The sequence below is a fragment of the Podarcis liolepis genome, assembly GCF_965112155.1.
Source record: "Podarcis liolepis genome assembly, chromosome: 1".
In the NCBI taxonomy this organism is placed as follows: Eukaryota; Metazoa; Chordata; class Lepidosauria; order Squamata; family Lacertidae; genus Podarcis; species Podarcis liolepis.
Window position 1 is genome coordinate 98,098,244 of NC_139554.1, and position 19,576 is coordinate 98,117,819.

General features: G+C 41.6%; 1 protein-coding gene across 1 annotated transcript in view; it reads right to left on the minus strand.

Annotated features, from left to right (window-relative positions):
* LOC310701736 (von Willebrand factor D and EGF domain-containing protein-like) overlaps positions 1-19,576 on the minus strand; it is a 202,255-nt gene that overhangs the window by 28,951 nt on the left and 153,728 nt on the right. The window contains exons 23-26 of the mRNA XM_083493050.1: positions 10,544-10,639; positions 9,077-9,172; positions 6,515-6,610; positions 5,074-5,169 (exon numbers count right to left, since the gene is read on the minus strand). Of these exons, the coding sequence (XP_083349176.1) occupies positions 5,074-5,169; positions 6,515-6,610; positions 9,077-9,172; positions 10,544-10,639 (384 nt within the window). The remainder of the gene's footprint in view (positions 1-5,073; positions 5,170-6,514; positions 6,611-9,076; positions 9,173-10,543; positions 10,640-19,576) is intronic.

Genomic DNA, 19,576 nt, shown 5'->3' on the forward strand with positions numbered 1-19,576 from the left:
CCGCCAGCCCCACAAGCTCGCGGGATAGCGGGGAGGCGGAGCGCTGCCATCCCGCTATTCCCCGACCTGATCTGGAGGCTGGGGGGGAAGAAGCAAGCCTGCTTCTCCCCCCGCCAGCCCCACAAGCTCGGGGGATAGTGGGGTGGTGGAGTGCTGCCATCCCGCTATTCCCCAACCTGATCTGGAGGCTGGGGGGGGGGGAAGAAGCAAGCCTGCTTCTCCCCCCGCCAGCCTCACAAGCTCGCGGAATAGCGGGGAGGCGGAGCGCCGCCATCCCGCTATTCCCCGACCTGATCTGGAGGCTGGGGGGGGGGGAGAAGCAAGCTTGCTTCTCCCCCCGCCAGTCCCACAAACTCGGGGGACAGCGGGGCAAGCTGTCCCTGTAGGCAGAAGAGGGAGACGGAGCGCTCCGTCTCCCTCTTCTAGCTTGGGGATGGTTGCGCAAACCTGGGGGGGGGGGGGAGATAAAAATTTTCCCCTTGATTTCCTCCCCAAAAAACTAGGTGCGTCCTATGGGCTGGTGCATCCTATAGGGCGAAAAAATACGGTACCTTGCAACTCTACAAGTCTATGTGGATACACTAGGAAATGTGGGGAATTTAGAATAGTGAGCACTAATGTAGGGTGGGGCTCACCTTGCAAAACTTCCCCTCATACATTTCTCTGAATCCCAACCAGAAATTACCAATTTTCCTCCAACTAGCTTACTTTAGATGGAGGGATTTGTGAAACTAGTGACTCACATCCTTAATGTATTAATGTATTAAGGATGTTAAAAAAAAAAAAACCTTCTCTGATATTTCTGCAGATAATTCTTCATTAAAAATTATTCAACAGCCATATTTGCAAAAGAAGACATTCAATTTTGGAGAGTTTTTTTTAATTAAAAAAATATATTTTGAAAGGTTGTATGGTTATTACTTCACTTCTCAGCATATTATGGGTTATCATACTCAGAACAGACCCCTTAAAATAAGTGGACTGAAGTTAGTCATACATCCATTCATTTCAGTAGGCCTACTCTGACGTATAACTAAGCTGGAATGAAGTCTTTGAATCATTAGAATCACTGAATCATCGAACTGTAGAGTTGGAAGGGACCATGAGGGTCAGCTAGTCCAACCCCCTGCAATACAGGAATCTTTTGCCCAACATGGGGCTTGAACCCATGACTCTCAGATTTAAGAGTCTCATGCTCGACTGACTGAGCTAGCAAGTCATGGGTTCCTAACTGAAAAGTACAGAGCTAGGTCATAATTGTGCATTACTTCGACTTAAGAAATGTCTGTTTAGCTTATGCTAGTCTTTATTTTTTAAAATCCAAGACTTTATAAGAAGGATAAGCATTGTAAAGCCTATATGCCATGTTTCTCCAACCTACGCCAAAAAGTATTGTGTATGTTTTCCTCTTTAAAAAACAACCCACAGCTTCACATTGCGGGGGGCGGGGAGAGTAAAGCCCATAGGCTAGAGAAAAAGCCTTATGCTGCTGACCCCTGCTTTAAGAGGGTAATAAATCAATGTTCAAGTAGTGTTATTTCTTTAAAATTGAAGTATGGCTAAATATTGTTCTGATATATAATTTGCCATGAAAGGCATTTTCTTTAAGAGAGCTTTTGTTGTTTGGCCCGGTGTGGATGCTGAATAATGGAATTCTCAGCAAGCAGAATATAGGGAGCCTGTACAGTAACTGATGCATAATCATACATTTTGCTGTCAGCTCTGGCATCCTCTTCATTTTGCTTGCAAGAGTCTGGATAACATAATCACAGTGTGGTTGTTTGTCAGCAAGCATAAAGTGTTGAAATCTCTGCACTTCAGCTGCCAGCCAATCCAAGATGTGTGATTTACATAACATCCCCCCCCCACCGCCCTGCTCCAGCGCTATATTTGTTTACACCAACAATCAACATCCACTTTCAACCTGAATGCATTTTATTTAAAATTAAAGACATAGCAAAACAACGATAGAACAAGACTGAATGACAAGAGACATGGTGAAGAATATGTTCTGCCTCGCGCAACGGCAGCTGCCGGAAAAGGTTCCATATAAAGCTAAAACAAACAAATAAGCTGTGGAAGGAAGGAAACGAGGCCATAAGCGGAGCACTTCCACAAACTCATAAGTGAACGAAGGGTGATTGTCACCTCTCACTGTTGTGCCCTCCTTGTGCTTAAAGTTCTTTCAATTTAAGGTGATAATAAGAAATTTATTGGTCATCGTTTCAAGCTCACTTGGTTTAAAAAAATATTACAAAGAAGGGATAATACAGAATACAACAGTGCATTAAAAGTTAGAATAGGGGTCACAGAATCAGAATTGTGGAGTTGGAAGGGACTCCTAGGATCATCTAGCAACCTCCCTGCAATGCAGGAATGTGCAGCTAAATTCTAAAACTGTTAGAATTCCTGCTCCATGATTGCAGTCATGGGATTTTTGTCTATCACATGACGGTATATGTTTTGACTCCACAGAGTGGGAAGTGACAGAGACAGGATGTTTGTGTTACCGTGTTCCATGAAGAGGGACTATTGTCCTTTGTTCTTTTTCTTTTTGCTGTCTGATGCTAGTGAGAGAGGGAGCCATGTTGCAGTGCTCCATGTGTGTTTATATGTAAATACAGTAGATTAGCCAAAATGCTGAGTTGCTGAGGTCTGTCACGCAAACTCTGAGCAAACTCTGCAGATCCCTAAGTGTGCTGGTGTTGGTTGGCATCGGTCGCTGTGATGTTCGGGCTGTAGAAAGCTTATGAAGCACCCGAACAATTGACCAGGAGGGAGGGAACATGCCAGTCGGGCATGTGTCTCTGCCAGAGTCTTACTCGAGTGTAGGCTGAACTCCTGACAAAAACTTGCACTCTTGGCATTATCAGCAGCATGCTCTAACCAGCTGAGCTGTAGTTGCTTGGCAGGGGAGCCAGCTTTCCACAAATGACTTCCATGCATCCGAGGCAGGGATGAGGGACCCATGGTCTGTGTGTCCCTCTTGGCTTGCCAGGCTTCCCCATTTGGCCCACAAAGCTATACTCATGCACTTTACACCTGGTAAGGGTGGAGCTTGCCCAAAGATCACTTTGTGCAACTCCCAAAGTGCCTGACAACCAGCTGGCTCTTGGGAACCTTTGTAGTGCTGCACAAAACAAGGGCCCAGCACTAAGCAGGATCACTCCCCCTTCACATCAGCCTCCAAACGATTTGCATCCTTGTGGAGTATCAAATGCACATTTGTGAAGGCAAATATACCCATGGAAACAAGAATAGAAGCTACGGGGGATGGGACAGAAAGCAGGACAAGGGTTAAGTGCTCCTCCCCCTAATATTTAGCCCTTCCAAATTACCTCTTGCTGAAGTATCCATTGGATGCTCGCACCAGTGTTTCCAACTCATGTGTAGTTCTAGCCTTAATCTAGGAATGCATGCCAAATACACTTCATGGTTACTGAGCAGCCACAAACCATTTCTGTATTGGTTTATTAGTCACAGAAAGAATTTGATGAGTGTCTATTCTAAATCTGAACTATTCTGAACTAATGAACTTTCTATCTCAAAAATATTTATACAGAAAATGAAAGGAAAATATTCCAGTAAATGTGTAGTATTCATAGAATCATGGAATTGTAGAGTTGGAAAGATCTACAAGGGTCATCTAGTCCAACACCCTTCAATGCAGGAATCTTTCATCCAATGTGGGGCTCAAACCCACAATCCTGAGATTGAGTCTACCAGCTGAGCTATCCTATTCAGCTAAGTTTTCCTCAGAGTCAACCCACTAAAATTGCAGAACATGACTAAATTAGGTTCATTACCTTCGTTAGGTCTTCCCTGAGGAAAACTTGGTTGACTACCACTCAATATCCTGAAAGCAGTGTAAGTAGTAATGTTTAATTGGGTACAGTTAGCTAAAAGAGAGGGAAACATCTCAGCATTTCATGTTTCTTCAGAGCTGTTGACTGAGAAACCTCACATGTAAGCAGGCAGAAGTGCAACAATACTTTTCGGTCTGCTTTGAGAAATGGAAGCAATATATTTTAAAGGTAGAAACAGCACTTTTTTAATGTACCCTGACCTTAAAAGCTAGATGTCAAACTTAAGGCATTATCTATCTATCTCTCCCCTCCCCACCATTTCTCCCTTCTAGGTTCTTCCAGCCAAGGGCTTCTATTTAGTTGTGTATTTTTGCAACAAAGCAAGGATGGTGCTTCATTGTTCTCTCAGCTGAAGGGATAATCAATGCAATATGGGGAATAAGGCAGCTTGCATGGCTGGAGGGGGATTCTGAACTGCTTTTTTCTTTGTCTGAAAGTTAAAAGTCCTTTGGAAATATACAGCCTTTTCATGCCATGTGTGGTTGCTTCACAGTTCCCTCCTTGCCACTTTCAAGCTGGTTTATGTGCGTGTCAAGAGAAGTTCGGGAGAATGAATTTTCGCCTGTCTTAAATTCCCTGTATGACAGACATAGGAAGTTGCTGTGGAATTTGTACAACTGCCAAAATAACAAATCTCCCATAGGACTACGGGAATCAAATGCGAATAGATATGCTAAGGTGTAGAGAGAATTATGACTGATAGGAAGAAAGAAGTAAAGCAAAAATCTTATTAGCTAACTGTATTAATTAGGCTAGAAAGATAGCACAGTGACATTTTAGATGGTCTTAGTCAGAGGCTGTGGATTGGGCTTTAATAATTTTCCTCACTAAGTTTAATGCCATCTAATTAGCTCATCTCACCCTGCAGATTTGCTCAGTTCACTTGAAATGAATTTAAACATATACATAGACAAGATCAGAACAAAATAGGCTTAAGCGCTTCCCTTTCTTTGATGCCATGATAGCGCCATTAATACACTGGGACATGGTCTAAGCAAACCTCTGGTAATGGGATGTACCGCCTTTTGTAGTGAGGCTGCCAATATGCGTGCCACGATATAAAAATTGAAGATTAGTACATTAGTACATTAATCCAAGCTAAACGTCCTATTTAACGTGCTTGGTAATAAGAAACTTCCTTAGGTGAAAATGCATTTCTAAGGCAGGATATATTTGGAAAGTTAAAGAGGAGTGAAAAAACCCTTACTTTTCTGACACCTTCTTCCAACATAACCTTCCATGCAGGAGCACACGTTGTTTCTCATACACTGTCCATTGTTTTTACAAGGAGGATTGCAGAAAGCTAATTTGAAAAAGCAAAGAAAGAAAGTAAATGCCTCACTACTAATGTGACTGGAAATTGCAGCATAATCTCTAGGCAGCATGATGCTATGGAATGCAGTACCAGCAAGGCAGTGCCTAGAATAATATCCAAGACTCCATATTGGTGTAGCTCACGTTTCCACAGCTGCTTGTTTCTAGCCATAAGAGTTGCTGTGGCATTGGGGGAGAGGGAAATTATCATGTTTTCACACTGAATTGAGGTGCTGTGGTTGATATGACCTGGACACAAAGGGCTAAAGCCCCTCTCCTCTATGCCATATTCCCAATCCATCTTCCTTCCTCCAAACAGACTTGGTGAAAAAGACGGAAAGAAAAACCCTATGAGGGAAAACTCCATCGCAAATCATTTGTTCATGTTTTTCCAAACTTGGATCGCTAGCCATTTTTGAACTACAACTCCCATCATCCCTAGCTAGCAGGACCAATGGTCAGGGATGATGGGAATTGTAGTCCAAAAGAGAAGGAGACTCAAGTTTGGGAAATCCTGCCTTAGTCAATAACACCACATGAAGATTGTTTTTGGCAGTGTTCTACAAATGCACAAAACAAAACAGGACAGAATGGTATATATCATAAATTGTATAGTAACTAAAACATCTGTGACAGGAAAAAAACTATTGACTGCTCTCACACATTAGCAGGGAGGAGTAAAGTGGGAACCATGTTTCCTGTGACATGCAAACACAGTCTTTTTGTGATTAGATTAGGTTAAGATTAGGAAAATATGGATGCATTTGTAACCAAAAGTTTATATCAGATGCCTCCGCTCCCCACCCCCATAAGAGAAGAAGAGATCCAGCTAGACTGTTTCTATGGGTGTCAAAGCAACTCAGTTAGTGAAAGTTCAGCCCCTGATAAAGAAGAAAAGAAGAGAAGTAGTTTATAGTCTGACCTCATTTACACTGAATTTAGATTAATGTGGGTAAGTATCAGGCTATTTCCTATAATTGTGAACATACTGGGTTGTGGAATAATAAAATGCTGTCTTCTACACTGTGTAACATTTTGCCAACGTATACTTTGAAGTTCAGTTAATTACACATTGCAAAACCGTTTGCAATGGTACATTCAATATATTTTTCACACATTCCACTCTGTTGCAAAAAAGAAAGTATAGAATGTATCACACAGCTTTCAGTTGAGACATTATTCTACACATCCTCTAAACAATATGCCGGCTACACGGTAGGTGACGTGTTCTGGATAAAACTGTGATGCAAGTGGATGTAGCAAATAATTGATGAAGATGGTAAAGTAGAGGAAAGGTATATTTTCACCAGTGGGATTCTTTTTTTCCATCTTACCGAATTGACACTGAGGTCCAAAGAAACCACGAGGACAAGCACACGTATTCGGCCGAATGCAGGTCCCACCATTTAGGCAAACTGGATTGCAAACAGCTGCATACAATTGAGGAGAAATTCATTGGTTAGTACACAACCATAGATTTTTATTCCTGGTTTTTCATAAACGATAAAGAATCCTTGTTTTAAACAAGGGTCACAATCCAAAATGGCACCTAAAACAGTGCTTCACTGTGATCAAGACACCCCCCCATACCAGCAGTGTGTTTTATTTCTCAATTGTTTTGTAATCTTTCTCTCAGGTGGGCTTGTATTCCTGAGGCATAATGTGTTCCTCTTTGGGCAGTTTTGGATGGCTGATCAGTGGTTTTGGGGGTGGAGTGGGGAAAGAGGATTAGCGTAAGCAAGTTAGGCTTTCCCAGCTTGTTGGAAATGTGGTACTATTGAGATCTTCCATACGCTGACATAACTTCCATTTGTTCATAGCACATAAGAGGTGTGCATTGCATTTTAGCATTGCTGTAAAGGATTTGAGGAGTCTGTCAAGAAAATCTATAAACCACTTAAACCGGCATTTGTGTGCACAAATCATCTTGGTCTCCTATTGGACAAAAACACCTTAAGGGAACCCAGGCTTGTTTTATTGGTTTGTGGATCAAATGAGAGGGTTTATAAACATGCATTTCAATATCTGTCATTTGCTCCGAACAAACCATCTTGCGACAGGCTTAGTAGTTTATATGAATAAGATAATCATTTCAGCATGCATAATCCTCCCCTGAAATCCATGAGCATTATATGTGGGGCAAAAACAATGCAGGGCAGCACTCTATGGGCACAATCTAGAGAAAGTGAGGTTCACTTAATTGCCATTGAAACTAATTGTGCACAAGTACTTTAATAAAAATGTGTGTCTCTTTTATCCCTAAATGCACACACATTGTTATTGCAGAAAAGATTTGCAGGGGCTGAAAAAGACAGCAATCTAACAGTCCCAGAGATTTTCTGAAACCAATCAACAGTATAACAGCAGGAATGTACGGGGCAGGGGGACAATGCTGTGCTGCCACCTTCCTGACAGCTGCATTGCTACTGATTACTGGGGCAAGGAAAGAGTAGTGGCAAGATCAGGACTGCATGGGGGCACTGGAAGGTGCAACAGATTCACACTGCTGCTGCTTCTGTTCAGCCTCAACCTTCCCACAATGCCTGCCCCATATTGTCTCAGCAAGCAGCAGCAACGCCACAGCTGGGAGGCTGGTAGTACAGCACTGTCCCACTGCACCAGACACTCCTGTAAATTTATTTATTTATTTATACATACATAGATACATACATACATACATACATACAAACAAACAAGTATTTATATACCACTGTATCCGGGAGACATACAATTTTAAAATACAAAGCACTGTTTGAAAAAATAATAATCAGATAATCAACCAAGTGACTGGTTAATAAGTACACATAGGGTGAACTTACAGAATCAGCTGTTTGCCAAAACCAGCCCTTTAGAACTTTCTTCTCCATTATAACAACTTACCGTATTTTTTGCCCTATAAGACGCACTTTTTCCCCTCCAAAAATGAAGGGGAAATGTGGGTGCGTCCTATGGGGCGAATGCAGGCTTTCGCTGAAGCCTGGAGAGCGAGAGCGGTAGGTGCGCACCAACCCCTCTCGCTCTCCAGGCTTCGCGGACCTCTCCTCAAGCAGCGGGAACGCTCCCGCTGCTTGGGGAGAATTGCCGGCATCCCGAAGCCTGCGCGCGCTGATCTCAGCGCGTCCAGGCTTCACGGATCTCTCCCCAAGCAGCGGGAACGTTCCCGCTGCTTGGGGAGAGTTGCCGGCATCCCGAAGCCTGCGCGCGCTGATCTCAGCGCGTCCAGGCATCGCGGATCTCTCCCCAAGCAGCGGGAACGTTCCCACTGCTTGGGGAGAGTTGCCGGCATCCCGAAGCCTGTGCGCGCTGATCTCAGTGCGTCCAGGCTTCGCGGATCTCTCCCCAAGCAGCGGGAACGCTCCCGCTGCTTGGGGAGAGTTGCCGGCATCCCGAAGCCTGTGCGCGCTTATCTCAGCACGTCCAGGCTTCGCGGATCACTCCCCAAGCAGCGGGAACGTTCCCGCTGCTTGGGGAGAGTTGCCGGCATCCCGAAGCCTGCGCGCGCTGATCTCAGCGCGTCCAGGCTTCGCGGATCTCTCCCCAAGCAGCGGGAACGCTCCCGCTGCTTGGGGAGAGTTGCCGGCATCCCGAAGCCTGCGCGCGCTTATCTCAGCACGTCCAGGCTTCGCGGATCTCTCCACAAGCAGCGGGAACGCTCCCGCTGCTTGGGGAGAGTTGCCGGCACCCCGAAGCCCGCGCGCTGATCTCAGCGCGTCCAGGCTTCGCGGATCTCTCCCCAAGCAGCGGGAGCGTTCCCGCTGCTTGTGGAGAGATCCGCGAAGCCTGGACGTGCTGAGATAAGCGTACATGCTGGACCTAGACAAATGATGGACGGGCGTTGCCTCCAAGTGAGGGTGTTGCACCCTTAAGCTATAAAGGATTCTGCTGTACATCTTTACCTGTCTCACACAAAGGGCTGCTCCATCCAGGTTTGCATTCACATTCATCCGGTGCAATGCATTTCCCACCATTGTGACAATGCCTATTACATACCACTAAAAAAAAAATTAGTCCAAGGTTATTTGAGCAAAGTACAAAGTATTGGTTTGTGTTTTTTTGCTTCAAATTGTGCTGATCAAAATCCAGAGTAGCTATGGAAATTTTCTCAGCCCATTTGCTACTAAAACTGAAATGAGAATGATATGTCGCTTCCTTTTGTTTCCTGTTGAATTATAGACTATGAAAGGATTTATACAGAGGCACTTTTTAAATATTCCAGCAATATAAGTGCATACACACACACACACACACACACACACACCATCCTGGGTAACCTAGTGTTCAAACATGGAGCAAAGAGTGCTATTCCAACACTATAATACACATTTGTGGTTTAAAGGTAATATAGACAGCTTTTGCTCTAAGGCAGATTATTTTGCTAACCACCCTTAACAATAGTTTGAACCTTAATGGCAAAGTTTGCTACTTTTTTATTTTCTCTGAGTATTTTTGCATTTGCTTGCATAGCCTTGAATTCCATAAGCATTATTGTACATGAGGCTTCTTCTAGTGCTCATGCACAGCAAGGTGGGCAGACTTCTTATATAATTGTAATGTGCTTTAGGAAAGCACAGCACGGGGTGATATTCAAACTTAAATATATTCGTAGACTCTAGCTGCTACTGATGTACGTTTCCGAGCACAATTCAAAGTGTTGGTGCTGACGTTAAAAGCCCTAAACGGCCTCTGTCCAGTATATCTGAAGGAGCGTCTCCACTCCCATGGTTCTACCTGGACACCGAGGTCCAGCGCCGAGGGCCTTCTGGCAGTTCGCTCACTGCCAGAAGCCAAGTTACAGGGAACCAGGCAGAGGGCCTTCTCAGTAGTGGCACCTGCCCTGTTGAACACCCTCCCACCAGATGTCAAAGAGAACAACAACTACCAGACTTTTAGACGACAGCTGAAGGCAGCCCTGTTTAGGGAAGCTTTTAATGTTTGATGCATTACTGTATTTTAATATTGTGTTGGAAGCTGCCCAGAGTGGATGGGGAAACCCAGCCAGATGGGCAGAGTATAAATAATAAGGCCTAAATGAAAAGGCCTCTGTTCAGTCATCTTACTGTTACTCACCAGGCACTGGCACAGGGCAAATGTACCAGCAGAACCAATATGCCGCTCCTGTTGGTGTGTTTGCACAATTCCAACCTTACCACCACCACCACCACTTCCTCTCTAACTCCCAGTAAGCAGCAGTGATGTTATCAAGCAGAGGTCAGATGAACAGCATGGCCTTATCACAGTGTCCACTACTACTTATGAAAACTAAACGTAGGCTGCATTCTAGGATAATATGTTGAAAATACAGGGATGTCAACAAAGAAAATAATTAAATTCAAGAAAGGCAAAATAAAAACAGATGCACATACATGTTTCACATCTAGGACCCACAAATCCATAAACACAGGAACAGATATTTGGAGTGATGCATGTTCCTCCATTCTCACATGAGGGATCACAAAATGCTACATTAAAATACAGAAAGCAGATAATTAGAGATTTGATACAGTATAATAGGTTAGCTACAATCAGGAGCCCCAGTGACCTGCACTCCGTTATTCTCACATAGCATTTTTCTATATTCCACGACTGCAAAATATGAACCTTCAAGATTTGCAGTAACAGCAGAAGTCAATGATTAGAAGAGAGGACATCAATAGCTGCATCAGCACCACCTCCTAGCATCTGAAGGTTACACCAGTATTTCAGAAACATTACGAGAGTGCTAATTGCCCATATTTATTTGTTTGCGATATCTGACGTCTGCCTACTCAAGAGTTCCAGGCGAGGAGAAAACAATAACATTAAAATCACAATTGACAATAAATCAATCAGCACCATAAAATTAAGGCCAAACACCAATAAAACAGATGGCAGAAGCAAAAATGAAACATCCCCATACCACCACCCACCCAAAAATTGAGCAGAGATGTGCATCTTTACATATCATGTTTGCCCAATCTGAAATAGCTTTTGAGGTGGCGTCTTAGAGATGAAGGGAACAATTCAGGATGATGTTAAGGCAATTGTTCAACCACGGGAAGCATTTCAGCTTGCTAGATGGAACAATTCCTCCTTTCCTCTCCCAAAACACTGTCCCAGGGGTTCTCTTGGGAACCCCATATGTACTAGGAAACAGACGAATTATGAAAGGGTGGGGCGTTCCTGTGAGAGAGGGGGTTATTTTGGGAGGGAGCTATTGGTTTTTGTATTAATTATTTATTTGTGTTTTTATCTTATGAACTGCCATGATATCAAGAAGAAGAAGAAGAAGAAGAAGAAGAAGAAGAAGAAGAAGAAGAAGAAGAAGTAGTAGTAGTGGTGGTGGTGGTGGTGGTGGTGTCTGGTTTCCACCTACCTTGAAAGCCTCAGAAAGACCTGCAGCTTAATCAATTTATTTTTAAGGCATAAATTGGGCTGGTGAAATTCAGCTCCTTCTCAAGTTTCAGGTGCCTGTACTCTGATATATGGGATCCTCCTTAATGAGGGTCCTGGTTGCGCGCACCCCCGCTGGGAGAGTTGTTGCTGGGCGTGGCCCAAGCCTTAACCATTGGGCCCCAGGGTTGCGCCGGGCTGTTTGGGCCAATCGGGGCGGTTGGTATGATTTCTGGGGCCTATAAAAGTGGCAGCACAGCATAACTGGGGGAACTTGCATCATGTTGCCAAACACACACCCCTCCCTAATTTTAGGTGCTGCTGCTTTGGCCTTGCTTTGGATTGGGTCGCCTGCTTTGGAGCAGGGGCTGGGTAGGATTTTTTTCCCTTTGGCAGATTGGATGTAGCCACTTGGTTTTCGCCTACCCACTTAACAATCGTCACAATTGGTGGTTAGGCATTGGCTTATTGAAGTGTGTGGGAGGGGAGGTGCGGCCATCACCTGCCCCTCCATGAATAAGGGTATTCCGGTAAAGGAATCTGGGGGTCCTGGATCTTGTCCGAAGTCCGCTTGAGGGGCTAGGGCCATGTCAGGACCACAGGAACCCCGGGGTGAGCTTCGTTGGTCTTCCTCAATGTTGCTCCCTTGTTTGGTGTTTACCCTTTCAGACTTCCAGCCAGAGAGTCAGTTATAGTCTGTTGCCAATGCCTAAGCCAACACCACTCACTTTGCTGTAATCAATAAAGTTGTGGCCTAAATTTTGCCCAATAACTTAAACTAAAATTATGTGTCAGTGTGAAGTTATTTTCAGGGGAAGGGCTTGGGGGCCTCGAAGCGCAACCATCTGCAAGGTCTTTTAAGTCATTAATATTTTGGTGGACCCATCTTACAAGGCATACTACTTCTCTCTTTTAAGGTACAAACCCAGTTGAGAAGCCATCCCCTTTCTGCCACAGTATTTGGCTTCTGAATATTGATCAGCATAATTGGACAGTTCTGTGATTCTGAATGAATTAGTACAAATTTTAGAAAAATTGAATTGCAATGTTCAGTGAAATCCACCTACACCTTTCCTAAAACAGTTGCAACACATTCGACATTTTTACCATTAAATGAAAAGAAGATGAACATTTTATATAATGATGCAGATAAGTAACCATCCAAATAATATCATAGTATATGGTCGAAGCAGCTATTGTTTTATGAAGTGATACAGTCAGTTATATTGGGGTGGGGATGTTCCTGAAAATTGTTAGCTATTTTAACAACTACTGTCACATTGTCCCTGTAAGGCATAAATTTCACCAAGTATTATGTATTTCTTTTCTCTTTGTGAGTCATCTTTCTCTTTTCATCGTATCTTAAATTGTGAAGGGCACTGCATTTTTCACTTCCCATGCCAAATCACTTCACCTATTATTTCACACATTTATACAGAATATGAAATTAAAAGAAATCTGCTGCTTGTTAGGAAGCCAGAGTTGAAAAGTGAACATCCTGGTTAGAGAAAACATAAGAAAGATATATAAAGTATAACTAGCAAGCTGTCACCAATAATAAAAAATTTTTTTAGTACTAAATGGCTTTCCAAAGCCTGCTCATGTCTCTTATGTGACAATTTTCTTCCCATCCTACAAACTCTCCACAACTTATTTTTTAAAAATAAAATGACCCATTTTTGCTCACATTTTCTTATGTTGGCAGAAAATAGTAATAAGGAGAACATCATTTCAGCAAATTGACAATTTTATTGCAAAAAATATATATCGAAGTAAAGCTTTTTCCAAACTATTTCCACCATATAAGGATTCAATGCTTTTTGGTTTCAGTGGCCTTTAAAATATCAGGGAGTGATGATATGGTCACCACAACGTTTGATTTCCCATTTTTAATGTGAGAACACGGAAACTGCTGAGTGAATGGGGAGGCATCTCTTGTGAGCCTAAGGAGATTCCTGTTTAATACAAAAAATGCAAGTTACAGGGGTGAAAAGGGGGGGGGTTGAAGGGGGAAAGATATGAAACAAAAGTGATGTCAGCTAAAATGGCAAAGAACAGAGGAAATCTCACTCCTCTGTTCACCTCTTGATACCTCCGCTCAATTCTCAGATCACCCCTAATTGATCATTCTAGATTGGGAAAGCAGCTAAGGCTCATTTAGATTTCCAGCCCAAAGTTTTCCATGCAAAACTCCCCACAAGTTACCACAATGGTCAATCTACACACAATCTAATAACATACATAAAACAGTTACATATATAAAACCAATTCTCTTTATATAAGCAGTTTGAACGACAACAGCACATTCATAGAATGAATTGAAATCCAAAACATATACCAACTGGGATAAACATTTTAGAAGGCTTGTTGAAAAAGGAATGTGTTTAACAGGCACTGGAAAAGCAATAGAGCATGTAGGTATTAGTGAGTAAAAAAAAAAGTTTAAGGATCTAAAATAAATGCATCACATTTTCCATATTATACAAGAACAAAGAAAGTGCAGAAGCTCCTGTCTATACTGCTGACTTTTGTTTCTGGATGGACACACTACAACCCAAGCACAGCTATGCTGAAATCATGGAACTGCCCAGTGTTTTGGTTGGGAAGGGGGGGGGGAGAGAAAAGAAACAAATAAGTTCTATATCCAGGTGGAGATGGGAGTGGGAAGTTACTGTATCATTTCCTATCTGCTCAACTGAGAACAACATTCACAAGACTTGGAAGCTCCAAGATCTTTTCTGGACTTCAGGGTTTTTTAATTAAATAATAATAATCATTTTCATTTAACTCTTTAATTCACTGTCTTCTTTGTATATAGTGAGTCTCCCAAACATGTTGAAACCACTGCCTTCTTTTTGAGTGGCTTAGTTCACTTCCATCCAATTTCTCTATTGGATGATGTGATAAGAATCATCACGATAGTCCTGTAAAACTATAAATGCAATGTGCTCAAGGACTCATATAGTGTGAATTCACTGAACTAAGTGTAATTTACATCGAAATAAACTTGCAGATCTTTAAAAATCACTTTTATTTTTAAAAAATAAAACACCAGGCCATATTTGCAGACCTCTCCTACATAGCATCTGGGATACTCGCAAAAATCAGTGCTGTGTGGTTGCACTTATTTTGGCATTCAGAAATACAAACAGCTTATGTAAAATAAAATAAAAATTAACGGTAGATTTATTACTGAAACTATGATTAGCATAAATGAAACAGCCTATGCAACATTCATCTTGTTACTCTGGATGCGTTCTGATGAAGGTGAAGCTGCATTCGGTTTTTTACTTCACCTAATTAAACAATTAAGGGAGATACAACCTGTTCAAAACAGACCACAGACGTCATTAGAGAGTTTCATGTAATTACTGATCACAGTCCCATCAAGTGCTGTTGCTGTGCAATCACTATTTAAAATGGATGTACATGAACAAGAGTGGTGCCTGGCGGATAATAGCCATAGTAAATTATTTATCAACATCTAGAATAATTACATAATAAAATAAAGCCTGATGTCTGGGGCCTGCGGACAAGCCCAGTGATTCTCACCATTTAACTGCATATGATATGATTGAAGGAGGTACTCTAGATTATGTGGTTTATGGACTGCGGCCTATAATAAAAGCTAACACAACTGTGGCAAATGGATGGCAGCCTTTGTCCAATAGAGGTTGCTGTTTCTAATAAGCTTGAGTAAAGCGTACCACAATATTTTAAGAACCATATTAGGCAATGTAAACTTTGAGGCATGGCAGCTCAAAGCTGTCATGAATACAGATGAGAGGTATGAGGCCCATTTGATTAAGACATTTGAATTTATTACTGAAATTTAAACTAGTAAAATACTAGCGTTAACATTTTATCTCAGCCATGAAAAGTTGCCTCATTTTAATCTTCCTTTGGGCAACAAAGCCACAGTCATTATCTTTGTACATCTATCTGGATATTCCATTGTAAATATGCCACCGGTATAAATCTCAGGGGAGAGGAATTACATACAAAATACAATTATTTCTTGCATGTATTCATAATGATGAAAAGTTAATTTTGTCAGGCACAAGTGCTACTCAACATTTAACATTCTTATCCTCAATTTATTCCCTCCACAAGACATTTATTTACTGTATTCTACAGTTCTCTGAAGGCCTTATTTGTCAAGAACATTACTGTAGGATTTTGCATTACTTTATTGTTTTAACACTCTACCTCAGCACCCTGGCTCTCACCACCAGGAGTTAGCAATTACTACTACTACTGCTCCTCCTGCTGCTGCTGCTACTACTATCCTTAAAGATTAGCTAGTTCAAGCAGACACAACAAAATATCCAGTCTAAAATATTCTAAAAACCTAATTTTTAATATTCACATTTTGACATGCAAAAGCAACAGACTCCACCCTGAGCTATCACAAAGTCTGCCACCTGGTACCTCAAAGAAGAAATGTCTGTCCATGTCCTTGTAATAAACTGTGCTTAAATGCAGTCACTGAAGTGGGTTTAAAAAATGGAAATGGGATTGCTAGGCCAGACTCAGTTCTATCAGCCTGAAAGAAGTGGAATGGTACCCAACTTTAACCACCACTTAAAATAAGGCTTGTTTGATATTTTGTTGGTTCTTTGAGAAGAGTAGATACACACAAACACTTCATGTCATAAAGAAAAAAAGAAAACGGCAAGAGCCTTTTCCTATTTTTTATTCAGTGCAGCACGTATTCTGGTGCACTGCACTGTATTTCAGAAGCACTACAGATATCTCACTTGCAGATCCTGCATAGGTAGAATATTCATGACTCCTTACGCCCTAAATCAGTGGCAGCTACCCAAGATATGACATGAGTGATACAATAAGTAATTGTGTAAATGCTTTTTAAAAGAGAGAATAGGAGGCACAGAACAGAGCCCTAGCTGGTGTGTGTGTGTGATGGTTTTTTTTCCTGTAACAATTTCATAAAATTATCATGATTTGGGAAAAATGCTTCTGTAATTCTGGAAGCACAAAACTGGGGGGAAGCGGAAAGGAAGAGAGAGAAGTGAAGGGATTTGATGGCATGGGAAAACGAAGAAGGGTGAGATAAGAATAATGTACAGTGGTACCCCGCAAGACGAACGCCTCGCGAGACGAAAAACTCGCAAAACGAAAGGTTTTTTCGTTTTCGAGTTGCCTCGCAAGACGAATTTCCCTATGGGCTTGCTTCGCAAAATGAAGCTTGCCCCGGGGACAGCGGGTCTTCTCTTTTGAAGCAAGGGGCGGCGGGGAGAAGCGATCTTCTCCCCGCAGCCCAGGTCCGGGGACAGCGGGAAGCGCTTCCCGCTGCCCCCGGACCTCTTTTGAAGCAAGGGGCTGCGGGGAGATCGGTCTGAAGGCGGTTTCCCTAGGAACGCATTAATTGATTTTCAATGCATTCCTATGGGAAACCGTGCATCGCAAGACGAAAAAACCGCAAGACGAAGAGACTTGTGGAACGAATTAATTTCGTCTTGCGAGGCACCACTGTATCTGTGGAGGCTGTTGCTAGCACAGAAGGCTGAAGGAAGGTGGGAAAAGGAAATTTTGAAACAGGGAGTTTGGTTTTTGTTACCAGATTAATTTATCTGGGCCCAAGGATTTCACACACCAGAAGATCAAGGGCCACATCGGGGAAATGTTTGAATGTACAGTATGTGGCATGATTAGGGTCTGGTGTTATTTTTCTTCATTTCTGTAAACTTTGAGCTTTTAGAAACCAGTGAAAGGTTTTAATTGCGTGGAAGGCTTCTAGTGTGGGTGGATGATGGATTGTCTTTATTTTAAAGGAGTAGACTTTTGTGCAATTGGGAATATAGTTTGGAGACTAAAGATTTCACACTGTATGGAAAATCAATGGCTAAATTTGGGGAACAGAAAATAGTGCATGTGTATATGTCTGTCTGTCTATATAATTTTACTAGATGTCACTGTGTTGGTTTTGACACTGATTTTGTTTCTTCTATGAATGCTGAGTGTCTAGGGGGAAGGAACTGGTCCATTATTTTCCTGTAATCATTTAACAAACAATAAATAACCCTCATGGTCAATCTTAAAATAAATAAAAAAGCAATCTGTATTAATTCAAAAGGGACAATCAGCATCTGCTGATTGAAAAAAACTGTCACACAGTTTTTTAAAAAATGCTGAAGTGTATTTTGTAAACTAAAATATTAACTATGAATGAAAAAGTACCTCACAAACTACAGTGTACAGTGGTGCCCCGCAAGACGAATGCCTCGCAAGACGGAAAACTCGCTAGACGAAAGGGTTTTCCGTTTTTTGAGCTGCTTTGCAAGACGAATTTCCCTATGGGCTTGCTTTGCAAGACGAAAAACGAAAACGTCTTGCAAGTTTGTTTCCTTTTTCTTAACACCATTAATACAGTTGCGACTTGACTTTGAGGAGCAACTCATAGAACGCGGTGTGGTAGCCTTTTTTGAGGTTTTTGAAGACTTTGGTGATTTTTGAAGCTTATCCCAAACTTCTTTTAAACTTTTAAAACTTTTTTTGGGGGGGCTTAGATTTTAGGTCGGGGTGTTTGGAATTCAAGGACTTGGTGTTGGGGAGGGGTTTGCAAGAATCTGGAAGCTTGTGTGTGTTTTTCCTGGATTTTTATGATTTTCTGTGACCATTGGGCCACTCTGCTGTTTTTTTAAAAAAATTCTGGATTTGAATTTCTGTGTGGTGGGTGGCTGGGGGAACAGTTGGGGAGGCGGTTCTTCAGCTAGAAGCAAAGAGTGGAAGAGGAACCTTCTTCAAGTTGTCCCCCAGAGTCTTAGAAAATGTACTGTACACTTTGTTGATTTTTAAATGTTTTTCTGTCATGTTTAGAAACTTAATTTATTGTTCCTTCAATTTTTGAAATGCTCTTTACAGTATGTGTGACTTTAAAGAGCACTTAATAAACTCTTGTTGTACCAAATTTGGCTTTGTTTGACTTTTTTTGACCATAGGAACACATTAATTGAATTTCAATGCATTCCTATGGGATTTCGTGCTTCGCAAGACGAAAAATTCGCTAGATGAAAAAACTCGCGGAACGAATTAATTTTATCTTGCAAGGCACCACTGTAATTTGTTTTAATAGAACAAGGTAACAGAGTTTAAGTAGTTAATAACCAAATATACAAAGTAACCTATTAGCACTTCCTATGGCCATGAATAACTAGCATCTGACTTATAAGCATCTATTTTCAGGTGCATATATGAAAACTTGAAATAGGCAGTGGTAAACCTGCCTAATATATGGGGTTAGATAAGTCCTAGGAACAGCAGGTGAAGAAGCTACATTTTTTGGACAAATAGATTTTCATACATATAGAAATTTAATTAGATTAATAGCACAGGTTATTTAATAATAAAATGATGAATTTAATTTGCAAGAAGAATTTCGAAAGAGGAATATACCCAGTCTCCCGTAATTGTGTATAACATTATTTCACCGTGCTCCTTTAAATTGTCTAATTAATGTGCTAATTTAAGCAGGAAAGTTAATCATCTTTTTCATAATGCAACACAGTGATTATATCTCTGGAGACATGTATATCAGGTCATAGGACAATTATCCCCTCCTTACCTCCAGACTACCAGTGGAAGATTTTAAAAGTAAAGTTATAATTTGGTACAATATAGGTTGTGAGTAATTGTATAGTTAATAGACATATGGTACATTCTGTTAGTTTCATTTATGCCTGTTTTAGTGTTACAGACGACAATAGACGTTTTCCCATTTTTTCATTCAAGTAATTTGGTCATAAATTTCATTGGTCAACTTGTTGAAGGAAGCAGACTCTACTTCTAAATGTTGTGAATTCAGACATTTCTCCCTCTATCTCTCATACCAAATAGTTGTTCCTAGTAGTTGCTCCTAAGTGAGTGCACTGTCTAGCAGTTGCTAGTATATCAGCACATGATCCATGATTCTGGAAAATCAAAAACAGCCAGAGATGATGTTGGAGCCATTGGATGTTGGACCCAGACATGCCCTTTGTCAAATGGAAGGGCTCCTTCCATTCATG